Consider the following 17,942-nt stretch of genomic DNA (forward strand, 5'->3'; position numbering starts at 1 on the left):
AAGCCTTTTTCTCAGGGCACTGTGTGCCGAGGGAGCAGGAGTTCATGGTCCCAGTTCTCTTGCCTCTGCCTGTTAAATCAAGTCCCAGAAAGTCCAGCTCGCAAACCTGCACTTCTGGATCCTCTTGGCCAGTCAGCGTGAACTTAGTCTTCACCTCTGGCTGGTCCCTCTGAGGTTCCTCCAAATCTCCAAGCTTGGTAAGGGCCTGCTGTGGTGTTTGCAAATTATTCCTGCTTGATGCTCTCTCAACTTTTCCAGAGAATTAGAAAATAGACTTAAGAAAGACGAAATGTGTTTCATGTCCCTTAACCTGTTTTCTGTCTTACTTGCTTTGTGATTTACAGCAGTATGTTACCTTGGGCTCCCGTGATGCAGGGCCTTGAATGTTGGGTGTTCATCTCCATGTTCTTATATATCTTTTAAAGGAAATGTACCTTCAAGCCTTTATTTCTACAACAGGTGCACACAGACACTGAGTTTCACATGGCTAGATTACAGGTGATTTTTTCTCCACTGATTTTAAAGACACCATACCTGAAGCGCAAACATGAAGTGCAGCAAAAGTCTGCAAATACTCTTCTTTTGAGGTTTATTCCCTCTCCAGGTGCCTGAAACAGTGATTTTCTGGCAATCTGGTGCTTTTTTCAAATTTGCGTCTCTTAAAAGCAAAACAAAACAAAACAAAACAAACTGCTTGAGAATGCTAAACAGCTTTTCAGTTAGACTTTCCACTAAAATTAAAGGTCCCTGTAATTGACACCACCAGGGAGGTGCTGCTGGATGAAGCTTCTTGGCAGGTTCTCTTTTCTTTTTTTTCATTAGCCATCTATCACTAATCTGCACTCTGGAGTTACCTTACTCCAGCTGTTAAGCACTAAGGAAAAACAAGAAACCTATGAAACAAAACCCTCTATACAGCCTACAAAGCTGCTGCTCTCCCAAGAACAGCTCCTCTTTCCTTGGCTTTCTATGCTTTCTGCTTCTGCCATCTTCTGTGTGTCTTAATACGTACTTCTGGGCTCTCAGACCAGAGACCGTGGCTATTTTTTCTTGTGGTAAATGCCAAGCACATCTTTCACTCTGAATAACATAATGAGGAAGGGATAGCTTGGTAGTTGATAATGGCGGCCCAGGGCAAAAGCCTCAACTTTATTGCTGAGATTTTAAGAGGAAAAGTGACCTTAGGAATTACTGGATGATTTACAATTTGGGAAGCAGCAGTGGCTTACACTGGCTTAGCCGCTTGTCGAACTACTGCGTAAGCAGTATTCTTGTTTGCAGCTTTGTAGGCTTCAACATAGGCCATATGTTTAAACAGAAAGCATGAGCCGGGTTACAGTTTCAGACTGCAAGGTGTTGCTGGCTGAACACGCAGTGCACGTGGAGGGCACCAGTCACCCCAGGTACCCACTGTGCTGATGCTCAGGGGACACGTACCTCAACCTGGATCTACGGGGCGGACACGGACTCTGCAAGCCACTTCCAGGCAATTTATGACCCGTGTGAGGATGAGAAACCACAGGTTGGAGAACGACAGAAACACAACGTAAAACTTCTACGCGTCAGGCTGCGAGAGAAGAGCGCGTGTAGAAAGTCCCTGTGCATTGCCCTGGCTCTGCGTGGCTCTGCTCCACTGTAGCTTTATTTTATGTAGCCCCTCGGGCCAATTAAAAGTCTAACATTAATCAATTCTCCTCTTGGTCATTCTCAAGTTTCTTTCTCAAAGGAAGCATTAGTCAGTAGTTTTACCTCTCAATTTTGTGTTTATTTTTGAGCAAAGTTTTGTAAAGATTCCTCAAGTAATGTTTAGTCTGTTTGCAGAATCTTATATCAACACGCTTTTGAATTTGCCATGTCATGTAGGGAGACATAACACATGGAGAGTTTCTTTAACTGTGAAAAGCAATATGGCTCTTGGCAGCTTTGCCTTCTCTTTTGTCTCTTTCTAAGCTGGAAAGCGGATTTATTTTGTTAAAGCCAAGAGACCTTTAGAGTTACTTAAGGCCTGAGTAGGAGCTGCTGACTGTTATTCCCTCTCTGCAGCATTCCCATGACTGCTGGAGCAGGAGCACTTTGGAAAAATGGGTAATTAGTGCTCCCTTATTAAGGTTATTAATGATTCTGACCCTTGTTATATTAAAGAAAATCCTGAATATTAACCTTATGACCTAAAGGGATTTCCTCTCATAAGTCATCTGTTAAGGGTTTTTTTAGCTCCTAAAAATATACGTTTGTATCTTGTATTCTTGCTATAGATATCCATTTTCATTTAGCACATTTTTAAAATTCAGCTAACACAGGAAAACACAGCCACAAAAGAGGTGTATTTCAGAGTTAACGTGAATGAAGAACATTTGAAGTTGATAATTGCAATTTTGCTGCAACAAAGTGGCTTAGAGTAAGACAGAAATATTTTCTTCGATTTTCAACAATATTAGAGTAATTCAGGTCACATATTCCCTTTCACAATATGGAGTGATGGAGTATTTTCAGAAAACTGCAAGTACTTGCAAAAAAGTGTGAGCTATCTTGTGTCTCCCTGAGCTTGTGTTTTTAATAATGATTACTAATTCACTGCTGTGTTAAATGCAGTAGGTCAGGTTAGATGAATTTTTATTCAGAAGAGTTTTGGCCTACAATCAATGTTTTGGCTTTGCATCCTCTGCCCTGTGTATATTCTTGTTGCCTCCTTTTCCCTTCTTTTTTTTCCTATTCTTCGCTCTTTCCTATCTTTTTCCAACAAGATAAGAAACTGATGACCTCTTTGTCCCCAGGCCCTAATGCCGTGGTGTGGAGCTATATTCACAAATCCCCAGACTTAGACATATTCTTGCTGTGTGTTTTCTTTCTGGAATGAGAGTGTAATAACATAGCTTGTTTAGCTTTTGCTGGTCTTAACAGCAGGCAGAAGAAAGCTTTTCTTAATATTTTTGCATTAACAGTCCATTCTTAATAGCCTTGTGTTCTCTACCAGACTAAAAATAGTAGTCAGAGTAGGCATCCTTCTGGATTGTATTTGTAGAATTGAACAAATGGTTGACATTACCAGTTGGTAACACGTAACACCAACATTAAAATGCTGGCATATATTAGCTATAACCCCGTTTTGTGAGTGATCACTCTGTTATGCTTTCATTGAGTATTCACGTACTCTTTTCTGTTAAAATCTCTTACTATCTTTGATTCAATGCCAGATTTTTTTTTTAGCCTTTTCCTTGCTTACTCATTTTTAACATGCAGCCTACAGCAGTAAGACTTAAATATTCCTGAGGCCTGAAGGTACTGTCACCCTTTAAACAGCATCAAAGCACCAAAATTACCTGAAGGCTCAGCCCAAGCCTTCCCACTGGCTGGTTTGGCCAGTCCCGCTTGCCATTTGCAATTCAAGTACGAGTTCAGCGAAAGGAAACGTTTACTTTAAGACTTATTGCCGGGGGATACAGAGACAAAAAAACAGATTTTACAGGCAAACCAAACATAGAAAAATCCCTTTTCAAATTGCTTAGAATATTTGAGGAATACCTTTGCCTTTCCTTCTGGCTGTTGTACAGGTTTGTACACCCTGAAAGTAACACCTGGTTCCTCCAGGTTTAGTTTATGCACGTGTAGCACATTAAAGATAGAGCTTACTAGATACTAAAATCTGCTCATTTACCCTTGCAGTTCACATTCAAAAGAGGATTGATGCACTCGAATAGCAGTTGAGTTCCAGTGTTCGATAGCAGTGAAGCTGTGAGGTTTATGAGGTTTATGAGGTTTCAGAAGGCGAACGGTCTCAGCGTCCAGTGTGGGGTGTAGTCTTCACGGAGGGGAGGTGGGTCCGGTCGAGTGGGCTGGACAGTGCAGGATCTAACCACTAAGCGAGCACTAACTCAGCGATATCAGTGCTGTTTCTTTGCCTATTCTTTTCTAAATGTGACTGAAAACCCAAAGCCTGACTATTTGTGTTTTAAGAAGTCGGTGCCACACAAGGAGTCAGCTGGCTGTATTCCTGTCTGTTTAATTATAACCTCTTTCAACAGAACCTTCTCGCAGCTTTGACTATTAGTTTTGACCATTTCGTGCAATAAACTGTTGTATGCAATATGGCAGTCCAGAACTGACTGCATTTTGGGCAAATGAATTGAATCAGGTATGCGTGTGCATGCTATACTGTAGCTTGTAACTCAGGTGAAGTATGGACTCAGAAAATAAGCGGTGAGAAATACCAAGTTTTGAGTAGATATTATTGATTTGATTAGTTTCCAAGAGGTGGCAAACTAATATGGCACACGGATGTTCATTTTCAGTTTCTTAGACATTGGCTTTTTTTCTGGCTATATGGCTATGGATCTTTTATTTAGATTGTGAGGCTGCTGTTCATACATCTGCAAATTTTAGCCGAGCAAGCAACGCTGGCCAAACTGTGCTAGATCAAATCTCCAAACAAGGTGTTTTGGCATGTGGAGAGACGTTTTATTACCAGGGTCAGGTTAGAATCCTGTCTGCAGGACTGAGCTGCACATCTCTATAGGATTCCCCCGTAATCCCTTGGATAAGAACGTGTATTTACTGTGGAGCCCCAAAGAGCTTAGTCAGAGCTGAAGGTTTCCAAGCTGCTAGATACTGACTGTGCAGACCTACAACCACTCTTTTGGTCTCTCAGCATCACCCCATCCTTCCCCTTAATTTTCCTTCAGGTTTTATTAAGTCATAACTTCCTTCGACTCCAAGTGGAGTTTGCATACTTCAGGGCAGCTGGATGGGATGGGACGGGGAGGGATAGCAAGCTAAATACCCGGAACAGATACAAGCGCAGGCTTGATAGGGACCCTCTTTTTGCATCTCTTCCAGTTTATTTCCAGATGTTTTCACGTGGAGGCATTGTGCAATTTTCCCCTTCCTAAAGTGATTTCTGATGATATATCCAAGCTTATTGCCGTGGTTTTTCATGCTGCCACAGGGATGGAGCTCTAGCTCTTAAATCTTAGCACAGTGGTGCCACTGTTTCTGCCGAGAGCTTTCTCTTGCAACATGCACTAAAAGGTCATAGGTTAAAATAAATTTAAAATACGTTCAAGGGAAAATTCACCACACGTACTTGACTGTCAGGATTTGGGGATTATTTTTTTTTGTCTTTTCTTAGTGCTGAGGCATATTAGAGATTTTTATGGTTTTGAGTGTGATCCAGCATTGATACTGTAGCTCTGGAAGAGTGCCAGCAGGGAGGCTTACAGAATATCAAGTTTTATACCATCTTATGTAATGTTTATGCGGGTGGGATATGACATATTGAAATTCAATTTATTGAAATTATTGAAATTATATTCATACTGCCCTGCTGCCGGTGGGGCTGAAATGGCTACGTTTTGTGGCATTCCTGCTCGCACAGACATAGACACTCGGGGACGATAGGTTTGCATTAATGTTTTCGTCTTCTCCTGCACCTATTTTCACTGGTGAACTGGTGCTGTTACACTAAAAGTCCACATTGTGCAGCCATAGGCATGTAAATAAATAAGGGAAAGGGTCTGAGTTCTTAAAAATAACAAAAGTTTATTCAGGTTTGCATTGCTGGTTTGGGAACCTTCCTTTAGACAGGCTTTAGTTTCTTTTCAGAAAAGGCAGTATCTATTTCTCTCATTAATCCTTTCATTGCAAAACTCATGTTACAACAATGCGCAGAAACCGCTCTACATGTTAGGTCTTTTTGATTTTATCAGTCTAATTCAATCAGTGTGGATACATTTACATCTGTATAAAGCTACCCTGTACAATACAGATTTTTCCTGTCTAAGAGACAGAAAGACAGACATGTTTACTCCGAGGTCACTCTGTTGCCATGTGAGAGGTTGGTGGTACCAATACCACCATGCTGGGGGAAAGATGTGTGAGAAGAGCCACTCTCCTAGCCAAAGTAGGACTTGCAGTAAAAAAAGTAAAAAACCTGTGTCAAGCCCAAAGTACAACTGAATATAAATGTAGCTTTTTAAAAGTGTATTTGCTACTTGAAGCTGTTTCACCTCAAAGAAAAAATCATTTACATATTTGAGAAGTCTTTACTGTAGAGGCTGCCATTTCTGACAAAAAAAAGTCCCACTTTTTTGGCTGGGCATTTACTCACCTTCTCTCATGCATCTTAACAGCCTCCTGAATGACAGCTACAAGTTTGATATGCATTGCTGGTGGGGACATTGAGCCTTCTTCATTACAGTAGCCTACCATGGAGCATCCAGTTCATAGTTTTGGTCAGAGGACTGCAGAGAAAGTCCCCTTTTGGACTAATTCTTGCTTAGCCATGACACAGGTGGTAGTAAACTGTTCTTTTTGTTCACTCTGGACAGAACAAGAACGAATGGGTCTAAATAGCAAAAAACTAAGTTTAGGCTAGACAGCAGAGAAGCCTGTCTTGCTGGCGCAGGGGTGGTTAAGCACTAGATGGGTGTGGTACGTCCATCTTAAGGATTTTTAAGGCAGGTCAGAGAAACAGTTTTCAAACTGTTTTAGTCTTTGAGAAGACTAAGGAGAGGAAAATGGGTAATCTCTTCTCCTTTAGCCCCATTTCCTCTCATTTTTTTTATAACAACTTTGATGCCACATAATGGTTATTATAACTAGCTGTGGTGTCCCTGTGTATTTTACCGATATGTTCCTATACATGGTTCATTTTGCTGTTGCAGTGCATGCAGCGAGGAAATCATCATAACAGAATTTGTTAATGTATAAAGGAAAAATATGCCCCTACTTAAGATGAGCATTCAAATTGAGAAGGGCAGTTCTGACATCTTCTTTTACTTTTGTTTTTCTGTATACAGGATTCTCAGGTGTTTGCGTCACATCTGTTTTTAACATAGTTGCGTAACATGTTTGGAAAGTGCTGGAAAAATATTCCAGCTTTTTTTGTTTTCTTTAAAATTTCAAAAATCCATTACAGGATTCAGCTTTTCAGTTAACAGGATTATACAGTAAAAAACCCAATTATTTAGACAATATTGCAGTTGACATAGACTGAAGAATTCTTACACGTACTTTATTTGTGCTTCAGAAATTTGGCAATTTAAGAAGCCTACCCCATCTGTCATTCTTAAACTCATCACAGTATCTAAAATCAATTTAGCAAGAAGATACTTAGCCAGTGCTTTGAAGCATCCAAACATAAATATTGCCATGTCATTCTGTTGGTTGGGATTACATTACTTGCTGAATGATTGCTACTCATTTTTTGCGAGTATAATCAATAAAAGTGACACTGAGAAATCTGATCTTTCTTCTCTGCAGGCCAGCTTTGGGTGGTCTCCTTACATCATCTTTTCGGCAGCACCAGGAGTCCTTGGCAGCAGAAAGAGAAAGACGACGTCAGGAGAGAGAAGAAAGGTTGCAAAGGATAGAACGTGAAGAAAGAAACAAATTCAAGTAGGAACCAAATTTGCTCTCAGTCTGTTGCTTTAATGTGTGATGGATTTTTAAATCGAGACATTCAACTGCAAAATAATTGAATCAATGAATAGTTTGTGTCTCTTTAGATACCTTTCTTGATCTAAGTATCTTAAGAACTGATATATTAAACACACCATGATGAACTTTGGCATTTAATAAACCAGCAATTTTTTTGAAGACAGCTATGTATTTGCCAATTATACTGAGCAGATACCTGCAGAGGCCAGGTTTTATTAGCTAATATACTCCTCAAAGTATAATCTCACTGAGGCACAGGGTTTGAAGATGAAACAGTGGGAGGAAGGTATCAAGAAGGGAGGAAGGGACAGCAGTGAGACACCTTTTTGCTTTTATGTGCTGCAAAGTAAAAGTGTTTTGCTGTCTTGGGATATATAGTAGTGTTTTTAAACTACTTCTCCCTGCTTTTCTGAAGATGTGTCTCTTCCTCCCAGAAACAGCAACTGACAGAAAGTAATTATCAAAATTATTGCTCAAACCATGGCCAAACAAAGGGCCCTGCTGAATATAGGACTCTCCATTTTCACATCTGAGAACGTCCTGTGCGGTGGGATCCCAGGGTGTGCTGCCTGAGGATAGTAAGAGACAAGCCCTCTCTTCCCATTAAATCCATGCCTGGAAATCCCAGCACAGACATTAGCAAAGACTGCAGTGGGCTTATTAGGATAGATAAGGAGCCTATACCTGAAGTGGTTTGCCTACTGTCTGAAGAGTGTACACTAAGAAACCAATTTGTTTCCTCATAAACAGGAGTGAAAAGTAAGCATATTTTTAGTAGTTAGAAGACATAATGTAGTAATCTAAAGAATGGTAGGATACATGTTTCGTAGCCTTAGAGTTGGTATTTATGGAAAAGATGGCACTGGGTTTCATGTGAGCTTGTTTATTAGTATGCAGGATTGTTTTCACTGTAATCATCTCTTTAAGTAAGAAGTGGAAATGGTCTGTGTCATAGTGAATTTGGAAAGAAGAGTAACTTACTAGTGGTTGTTTGGTTGGTTGGTTGAAGGAGATATTCTCCTGGCTCCAGAAGATAGCTAGTTTAGAAGAAAATGAGAGGCGGAGGGAAGGTGGAAGAGCACCATAATAGGATCTTTGGCAGCCAGCAGCTGCCCAAGTTCTCCTGAAACAGAAACAATCAGGTCTCAGTCTTCAAGCCTCTTCCAAAAACTCTCCCTCTAAGTGGTATCATCAGGCTGCAGCAGGCTGCCGTGGACAGCCAACATGATCTTTCAGAAAGGAAACTCCCAGACCAAAAAAGCCACCAGGACATTTGGCAGCCTGACCTGTTTGAATAACAGATCTGCACATTTCACTAGAGGTTGGCTACAGTAGTTGTTCTATCACTAAAAGAGCTTCCTTAAAGTCAGAAAAACAAATTTTTTAAAATATACATCTTCATCCCATTACTTCAGAGTCAGAAACTGGTTAACTAAACATCATGATTGTGTTGCATTTTTAAGATGACAATTTTTCAATGCCCAGTGTTTTCATCTTCTAGATTTGAGTTCCCTGGTCACCCAAAAGTTTTAACTTGTGTTTGAGTAGAGGGTCTCCAAAGCCACCAAACTTTGCAGACAGACAGCATCCCACAGCTGATTAAACAGTCTGGCAGGAGGAGGACAAAGCCACAGCAAACAGTCATGGACCGTTTTGTAAGAGTTCTTGGGATTACATTATCGTATCATCAGCCTGGCTAGAAACCCAGTCTCTGAAGATGTATTTTTGATTAAAAATAGCACTTGCAATTCACAGCCTTTAAACTCGTGAGCAGTACTGGATTTACCATCATGACTCATTTGTTATCTCATTCTTTCCAACTCTGCCTTGAGAACATTGCACTAGCTTCTGGCACCATTATTGACAAATTGAGGATAATTTAAAGGAGAGCATCACCAGTTGTGAAAGAGCTTGGTTTTAGGAGAGGTGTTAAAAAGCTTCATAAGCTATTGCTAGCAAAAAGAATGCTTTACATAATGAACATTTTTCTCAGTAGAAGGATGATTGTACCCATTGCCTATATAGAACAGTATGTCCTAAAATACAAGGGTTATTCTTCAGTGTAGGGAAGGGTAAAAGTTGTCAGAGGGGAAAGAGTAATGTTAAAATTTGCCTGCTGAAAAATTCCTGGATTTTATTTTTTTTTCCCTTGGAGTTATTCCCATAGCTATTGTAATTCCAAAGAATACTCTGAAAATACGATAAAAGTGTAACCAGTTCAGGGCTTCAAAGGATGTGGAGATAGCCGGAAACAGTAATGCGTATTCCCTATTAATGGACTTTTGAAGAGCACTTGCAAGCAGATGTTTGATAGCTATTGGTATAGCAGATGAGAAGTAATTCATTTGATGACACAATATAAAGAGAAAAACCAGTGTTTTATTCATAAATGGAGTAGTTCTGAAAAATCTTTCTGGTACTCACAGGTTACGCTGTGGAAGAGTCTGACAGATAAGGTGAATGTCTCATCAGTTTTATCCACCAGATTCAACAAAATATTAAAAATATATTGTAAGAGACTATCTTGCTGTAATATTGAGGCAGGCTGGACGTTCACTGGGTTCTGCTGTGCTCCGAGTTAAATTTGCATCCACATTTGTGGATGTGACAGGCCTGCCTGAAATCACAGTGCTCAGGCATCCAGCAAAGGTGGCTTGGCAAAAGCTAAATATATGAGTTACTTGAGGAGCTGTGGGAGGGGCAGCTGAGATAGAGAGAGGTTTGTGTCTAAAACTCAGCGTGAAACACAAAGAAGTGAAAGGTTGTTACCTGTCCGATGAGCCTGCACGCGCCTAGTAAGACCGAAGAATTGTCCTACTCAGTAATGCCCGTCCGCTGTCCCGTTTCTAGCCGTGGCAACTAAAACACATTGAGGAAAGGTATATTGGAAGGAGGGCCAATACGGTGTGCCTCCCTGCCTTGGTCTGGCCTGCTAGGTGCTGCAGTCAGTGTTTTGGAGTATTCTAGATGGAGCAAATGAGGAATGGTTTAACAGCCACTGATGTGCCTGCTGATGATGGATGAGTCTGGTTCATTGTATCTAATTTCAGATACCAGGTTTCAAAATGTGCTTCAAGTTCTTCACTGTTTGGGTTTTTTTATAATTACTTGTAATGACCTGCTGAACTACATATTTGGTGTACATGTACCTGTGGTGTATGCATGGATAAGTGTACACACATACTTTTCAGCCTTTTTTACAAAAACAAACTAATAATTTTTGTCAACAACAGCCTTCATTGTCTCTGATCAGCTTGTTTGTACTGCTCTTGGTTTCTCCTACTGTACTTATACTTCTGTTACTTACCTTATTCTTCTGGTTTCCTCTGCAATTTACTGCAATTCTCTTTTTAGCCGCGATTATTTAGACAAAAGAGAAGAGCTAAGACAAGCAAGAGAAGAGAGGTTTGTATATAATGCATCCATCCTTCCCTTTGGTTGTTTGCACTTCCTGTATTCTTTATTGTGGAGCTGTCGTGTATTTACATTTTTAACTCTGCATGCACAGAACGCTTTTATTCCAAAAGACTTATATAAGAAAGCGGTTGTTTCATTAAAGAGGAGAATGAAGTCCAGCTGTAAGCCCAGCAATAAATGAAGAGCAGTGGGACGGGAATACATAAGAATGATTGATGATCTGTCTTTTATCTATTTGTGTGGGAAATAAGCTTACTCCGTTTGCTTCAGAAATTTGCCCAAATTTAGCATAGTTATAAATCGAATAAGCCTGTGTTTCTCACCCAGTGGGTCCCAAGCTTTCTGGAGGGTCAGAAAAGGCAACTGAGGATAAAGGAAATTGGGGTCACAAGCATTGCAAAACTGTAGTGACAGGCTGATGGAAACAGTTCTGACCCACTCCCAGCGTATTTTTTATCTTTCAGGGCCAATTTTTCTATGCCGGTCTCTCTAAATATCAGCAAGTAAATTAGAAAGCTTAGCATTGTTTATCATTGGGGCATTGTTTTAGTTTTATTTAAATAGCCTATTTAAAGGGACTGAGCTTTTTTTTTTTGCTTTTTTTTTTTAATTCAGTTAAATAGTTTAGAAACTCTGGGCTAGGCTGGGAGCTATGTGCTTATGAAAGCATATTTTTCACAGAATACTCAGCTAAAGACCTTTGCCTTTCAGTAGCTTCATCTCTACCTCCACTAGTAATTATACCCTGGAGGGAGCTCTTGTTTTTACCTGGAAAATATGCACATTACTGAACAAATAGTAGATGAAAAATCATCCAGATTGCTTCACTTCTGCTTTTATGGTCCTCTAGAGGTTACTCTTTGGAGATACTTTTGGATTGTCAAGAATTGGAATTACATTATCAAAGTATGAGAGCAGCCATCTCAGAAATCGTTGTGTTGCTGCATTTTGGTTTTGAGTTTTTTTCACAAAACCAAAACCATCATACAGGAGGCAGTTTGTTTCTGCAAACTGAAGTCTGATCTATTGTGGCTGAAGTAGCTAATATTAAAAAATTATTTTGACATCGCTAAGAGTAAGAAAAGGTGGATGGGCTTTCCTTTGTCCTTCCAGCCAAAACAATTACAAATAGTTTAAAGTATTTTCTGAAATGAAATGCATCTGAGCACATAAGCATCATACACTGATCTTAGCTGAGTAAAACCTTTTACAGCAAGCATGCTTGTCAGCAAGATCTGAAACAAATTAGAAGCGAGCTCTCCAGCACTTTCAAGCTATAAGGGAGTACACCAAGTAAAGTGGAGTATTTGGGGGAAGTGTTTGCCAGCAGGGCATCACTGCTATGCAGTCTGAGACAATTTCACTTAGGAGTGTGTCTTTATCCTTACAGCTCTTTTGAACTGAAATGTTAAACTATCAGTTCTTCCTCATAAAGAGGAAAGACACGTTTGCTTTGACAGCATGTAAATATTGGAGAAAACCTCTGCAAGTGAAGTCTTGCATCAGTAGTCCATTACATTGGCCTTCTGTCACTTTTTTTTTTTTAACAAACAGCTTCACATAAATGAAGTTTCATGTCCTATAGCAAGCTGCATGTTGACTTGTTTGAAGAGAAGGCATGGACTGTAAGAAAATGCTATAGCCAAGGTGCTAAAATCCTAGTTAAAATCTGGATCGTACGTTTCCTCCGTATCAGTTTGGAAAAGTAGGAGATAATATTGAGCACATAGGAAAAGCTTTATTAAAAGCACTGGTTTGTCTAAATTCTGTCAAATCTTTGGAGCATTCTCTGTACTGTCGTGTCACCCTGGAGCTCCAGAGTACAGGCACCCACTTTTCCAGTGGCTCTGGGGTGGCCTCAGTATGGGGGAGAAAGATTCCTGCAGTCTCAAGGGGTCTGAGTGTAACTCGGCACCGTTCATTTCATGTGTTCTTGCTGTTCTATGGTTTGAGCCCTTTTTTACTTTGCTTGGTTGGGTGTTTTCCAGTGGTAATTTAAAAATAAATCCAAAAAAGGTGAACTCCCAAGCCCTCTCTAGTGTGATTTACAGCTCAAATGCTCTCAACCCTATGACTTTGTTGGTACATAAACATTTTAAGTCGCTCTCGGGGCATTGCTCAGAGACCTAGAGAGCTCACAATATTTTCATCTACTTGAAGATGATAAGTGGAATGTCATGTTCATGAGTTATACCAAATGGATAGCCCACAGATTTTTGGCTCTTTGTCTGTAGAGAAGAGTCAGCATAGGAGTGATGGTGTCTGCAGGTTTCCATGATTTAAAGGAATATGGCAGCATATACAGAGGCAATGTGTCAGTCTGGTAGTGAAGGAACTAATTGCAGCAGAGGGATGGTAGCTAATACTTTGAACTCTTCCAGATTTTGGTCTTCATGAGACCTTGTGTATTTGATGCTGGCATTCATTCATTGTTAAGACATTGGGCAGAAACAAAAAATAACCTAAATAAATGTTACTTAATCAAGCGTGAAGTGTTAATAACTGATTCTTGAATGATTTTTATTTCTCGGTTCAATTGCTATATCTGCTTATTAGGCCTCCCATTTGATAACTAGTTATGCTGATGTGCTGCCATGAGAGTTGCTGTTCTGGTTCCCTTTTTTCTTTCAGTATAATGAACAGATACATTTTGAGAAGGCATATCTTGATGATAGTCCTCTCTTTGCTGGTTGGCTGTGCAGCGCACAGCTACAGAAGCTAAAATGTTAAAGCAGCTGAAAAAGAGCTGACGACAATAAAAGATTGTAGCTCCCCCCCCCCGTTATAGAGGGATCCATCCAGATCTTTGTTGTAGTCTGTTGGCAAACTGCAAAACCCTCCTTGGCGGCAGGCAGCTGGGCTGTACCTGTTTGAGCTAAGTGATCAATCTGAATGGCTCTTTATGAGTCTGAAGACCCATCTGCTCTGCTTGCGAGGAGGCGGAAGGCGCAATACGTAAGTGACCAACGTCAAAAGAAAGTCTGGCTTCATGAACTGTAACAAAACATTATGCTAATGCCAGCGAAAGGCTTTCTCCTCTATTGAAAAGGCAAAAATCATTCTCAAGAATTGGCTTCATGTTAGAACTGTAAACAGTTCCTATTTTATAACCATACAAGTATGTGGCTTGTTATATTTTCATCCAGAGTCTGCAGGGGTTCTTTTTCTTGCAGAATTTGTTCAAAGCCTGTGCATACCTCAGGAGGAATAAAAAAAAATGAGTTTGTTCTTCATTATTGCTGTTTGCAATAAAGCAAATTGCCTCTGAAAACACAAGGACTGCTCTTCAAAGACACGTTTCTGTGCTCTGTACGGGTGTTTGCAAATGTGCATGCGTGTGTGGCTGCCATATGTACTAAGCATGTTTGTTACCACATATGGCTGACTTCTTTACCCTGCCTGCTTTTAATGCACCCTCGTACACTAATTGGGGCTGTCAGTGAGGCAGAAGGGGGGAGGAGAGGTGTTCCCTGTTACGAAGTGTTTACAACAGTGGGTTATAGGAGGATGACCACAGTGTTTCGGGGACGTAAGCAGTAGTCTTGATTAACCTGTTTAACAGTTCACTTGTGGGTAAGACAAACAGTCTAAAGCCCGATCCAGCTGTATTCATGAATTTATTCCTTAGCAAATAATGGTGGATAAAATTAGCAGACATCTGGAAGAGGCACATATTTCAAAGTTATTTTGGTCGAAATGTATAAAGCACACTATGAAGAATATGATTGGTAGCTGGTCTTAATAAACAGTTAGTGAGTTCTGCCTGCCTAAAATGCAAAACAGATGTATCTTTGTTCTTTTAAAGTGACTTTGATGAATAAACTACATGTGACGTCAGGTCCAAGCTATTGGATGTCTGAGTCCGGCAGAGAAATTTTTTAGAATAAAAAAAAGAAAACTTTCCATTGTAGACTCTGGAGAGAACAAAGTGAATTCCAGTGCATTGCTCTCAGAGCAAATAGAAGCAGGTTCAGAGTCTTTAGATAGTCAATCCAAACATTTATTATTGGTATTGTTTTCAGGGAGATCTGTTTTTGTCTGCTGCACTGAACCATTTTCCTCTCCTTGCAGCAAGTCTCAGACTTTGGCTATTTGCATCAGTATTAAGGGGCTTTGGCTTTGGAGGTTTTTTTTTTCTTTTGGTTTTTTTTTTTTTTTTTTTTCCCCCTCCCGTTTTAGTTTTGGGAAAGGGAGGGCGGGGAGGAGAAGGAGGAGGGTAAAAGGAGGACAGACAAATGCTTCCAAAAGGAGAAGGACTATGCAGACACAATACTATATCTAAGGACTCTTTAACTCTGCTATTTTTTGCTTTTATTTTGTCATGAGCAATTTAATGTTTTTCAGGGCAATAGTCTGTCTTTTGGTGTGCGTTTTTTGGCAGATTGACCAGGCAGGCAGTTTAGTGCTGTACCCCTTGTGTCAGGAAGTCAGCTCATTCTCTGCAGGTGTTTCATCCATAAACAAGCATCAGCCACAGACTTCTTTTTCTTTACGGAAACCCTCTGGAATTTAACTTTCAGATACAAATACTTGGAAAGGTTGGCAGCGGAGGAGTATGAGAAGGAGTTGAAGAGTCGGAGCATAAGCCGAGGCAGAAGTGAGCTGTCCTTGAACCTGAAATCTCCTTCAGCCCCGTCCTCGCCTGTACCCAAGTGCGTCAGCCCAGCACCCATAGAGTCCCAGGAAGAGCTGAAGACCCCTTCCACCCCTTGTGGGACCCCTCAGCCCTCAGAAGGTAAGTGAAAAGGAGGGCAGGGGAAAGAGTGGTGGTTTTATCACAGTTTCTCTGGGGCTAGCGGTGATTTGTGATGCATGAGTGCAAGAATATAACCTCTGAGGTGCCAAAGTGAAGGGTCGTCTTATATTGTTTCATGCCATCTTCCTAAATTTCCTCTTTTTTCCATAGATTTGGACGTCTTCTAGTCTACTCAAGTAAAGAATACACTGCTAATTGTTGCTATGATTTATATTATCATTGTCTGTTGCTATTAGAATGGAATAATTGGAAAATACAGCATACAGAGGGTCTTAATTTTAGCATCATGTTCCTTGTATATTAGAAGTTACTGAATACTAAACCAACAATATTCCTGCCAACAGATTTTGCTTATGTGGTTTCTCTGAAAGAAATGCAACAGATGAATGCCAAGATTATAATAACCTTCCAGCAGAGCACAGGCTGAATGGGACAAACAGAAAAGGTCTTGAATTGAAGGCAGGGAGGGTGTGTTGGTTATTTTTAACACCAACAAAAACTCTTAAAATTGTAGCACAAGTAGTAAAGGACTTAAAAGAGACCACAGACAATTAGTAAAAAGGAAAGTATAATTAGTGTTTGCACGGTTGGTTTGCTGTCATATAATTTATTGGTGTACAGAGCAATATTTTTTGTGTGTGCACGTCATTCTGCCACTTGCATCATGTACCCATCCTTCAGTCCTCAAAAAAACACCCGCCATACAGATTTATATTTGCGCCACATGATGTTGTATTAACATTGGGAACTAGAATGCATGTTGAGGGTGAATTATCGCCATCATTCATTTTTATTTTATTTGATTTCCTGCTATGTGCTATTGGTGATTAATGCATTTGTAACTTGCACTGCTTGGTTTTATTGAGTGTTATGGCTGGTAGCATGCTATAAAGCAAAGCAATTTAAGAAAAAAGTTACAAATACTGAATGTTGCATATGTTTATCCTCACCGTACTAAGTAGGTGAAGTTTATTTAATTTAGGTTTATGTATTTTCCCAATTATATTCCCAGTTTTCTTGTCTGGCACCTTAAAAGTCTCAGTGGAATCATTTGAACTTAAAAAACAGGGATATTTTCCTGTAACACTGATATTCAGAAACATCCAGATGCCCGTTTTTTTTGAGTGCAATATTGCTTTTAGAGCAAATAAGCTGGATTTTTCCACCATTAGGATTTCAGAGCTGGGTAGGGAGCAAGTATCTCTTTTATGATGATTATTTTAACATATTTCTCCTGGAAGCATTCAAAAAAAATTGCGGCATGAAATGGAGCAGCACAATCCATTTGGAGAATACATTTAGAGCAGGTGTACAGGGCAACTTCAGGCAGCCAGAATATGGCAATGCTATCAACACGTGGGTAGGCAGGACATCGCTACTAAAACGCCTGGCAATATCAGTAAGCATCAGAGGGCAGCACCTGGAAGCCTGGCAAATGGACTGCAAGGAGAGAACGTATGGATGGGGCAGGGTAAGCCTCCAGCCAAGAGCAGCTGCAGGCAGATGGCCAGGACAGCACCAGAACAGGGGCCTGAAATCTGCATGCTTCAGCGGGAGCTGTGCGTGAGGAAGGACTGCTGTTTCAGGCCTACCAAAAGCGTTGGAAAGGTCCTATGAAGTAATGAGCACGTGGGCAGGGCAGGCTCTCTCATCTGGCGGTGGTCAGATTATTGGATATCAGCCAACAGCTGGCAGGCTTATTTATAGATTTTGTGCCATGGCCTCTAGACTATTATCTGAGTTCCTTATGCTCCTTAATGAAGTAAAATCTCAACTTTTACGGTCCTTAGGAAATGTTATGAATCCCACTTAATAGATAGAGAAACTGAGGCGTTAACTTGCTTAAGCCAGTTGTAGGAAAGCTGAAATAGAGCCATGGACAGAACCCAGATTGCTTGCACCCCAAGCAGTTGCTTTGAACATGGGGGTCACTGTCTTCCCAGGCAAGGGTAAAACTGCAGAAGGAAAACACTTCATCGGTTCTGTGCATAGGACCCTCCAAAGACTCTGCAAGAACGGTGTTAGCAGATGTGTGATATTCGTCTGTAGAATTCAGCACCTGAAGTCGAATGGGAAGTGTGTTCCTCTACTAGCAAAACAATAAGTGATTTTTCGGAGTCAGATTTATTTTATGCTGTTTGTGCTGAACTATCCTTTGGCCATCCCGTATCTACTGGGCGTAAGAAGGAAATGCATTTTGTCTCTGGAACTTTGTCCCACGCTGTGAAACATCTCAGTGTCTTTACCCATATAAAAATCTGGACTTACTGAGCTGAAGTGTTTTCTCATATAAAACAATTGGTTCCACTAAAGTAATCAAGTCTTGTAAGACTTA

General features: G+C 40.4%; 1 protein-coding gene across 13 annotated transcripts in view; it reads left to right on the forward strand.

The window, feature by feature from the left end:
* Positions 1-17,942, forward strand: part of FHOD3 (formin homology 2 domain containing 3) — a 413,703-nt gene that overhangs the window by 320,304 nt on the left and 75,457 nt on the right. For 10 of the 13 annotated variants that reach the window (XR_012774388.1, XM_075494120.1, XM_075494122.1 and 7 more), the window contains 3 exons: positions 7,258-7,392; positions 10,789-10,839; positions 15,372-15,586. Coding sequence is in view for 12 of the 13 variants with exons in the window: in XM_075494120.1 (XP_075350235.1) it covers positions 7,258-7,392; positions 10,789-10,839; positions 15,372-15,586 (401 nt within the window). In the remaining variant the exon portion in view is untranslated. The remainder of the gene's footprint in view (positions 1-7,257; positions 7,393-10,788; positions 10,840-15,371; positions 15,587-17,942) is intronic. The other 3 variants (XM_075494121.1, XM_075494124.1, XM_075494130.1) reach the window with 1 other exon arrangement.

The sequence above is a fragment of the Mycteria americana genome, chromosome 2 (genome assembly GCF_035582795.1).
Source record: "Mycteria americana isolate JAX WOST 10 ecotype Jacksonville Zoo and Gardens chromosome 2, USCA_MyAme_1.0, whole genome shotgun sequence".
In the NCBI taxonomy this organism is placed as follows: Eukaryota; Metazoa; Chordata; class Aves; order Ciconiiformes; family Ciconiidae; genus Mycteria; species Mycteria americana.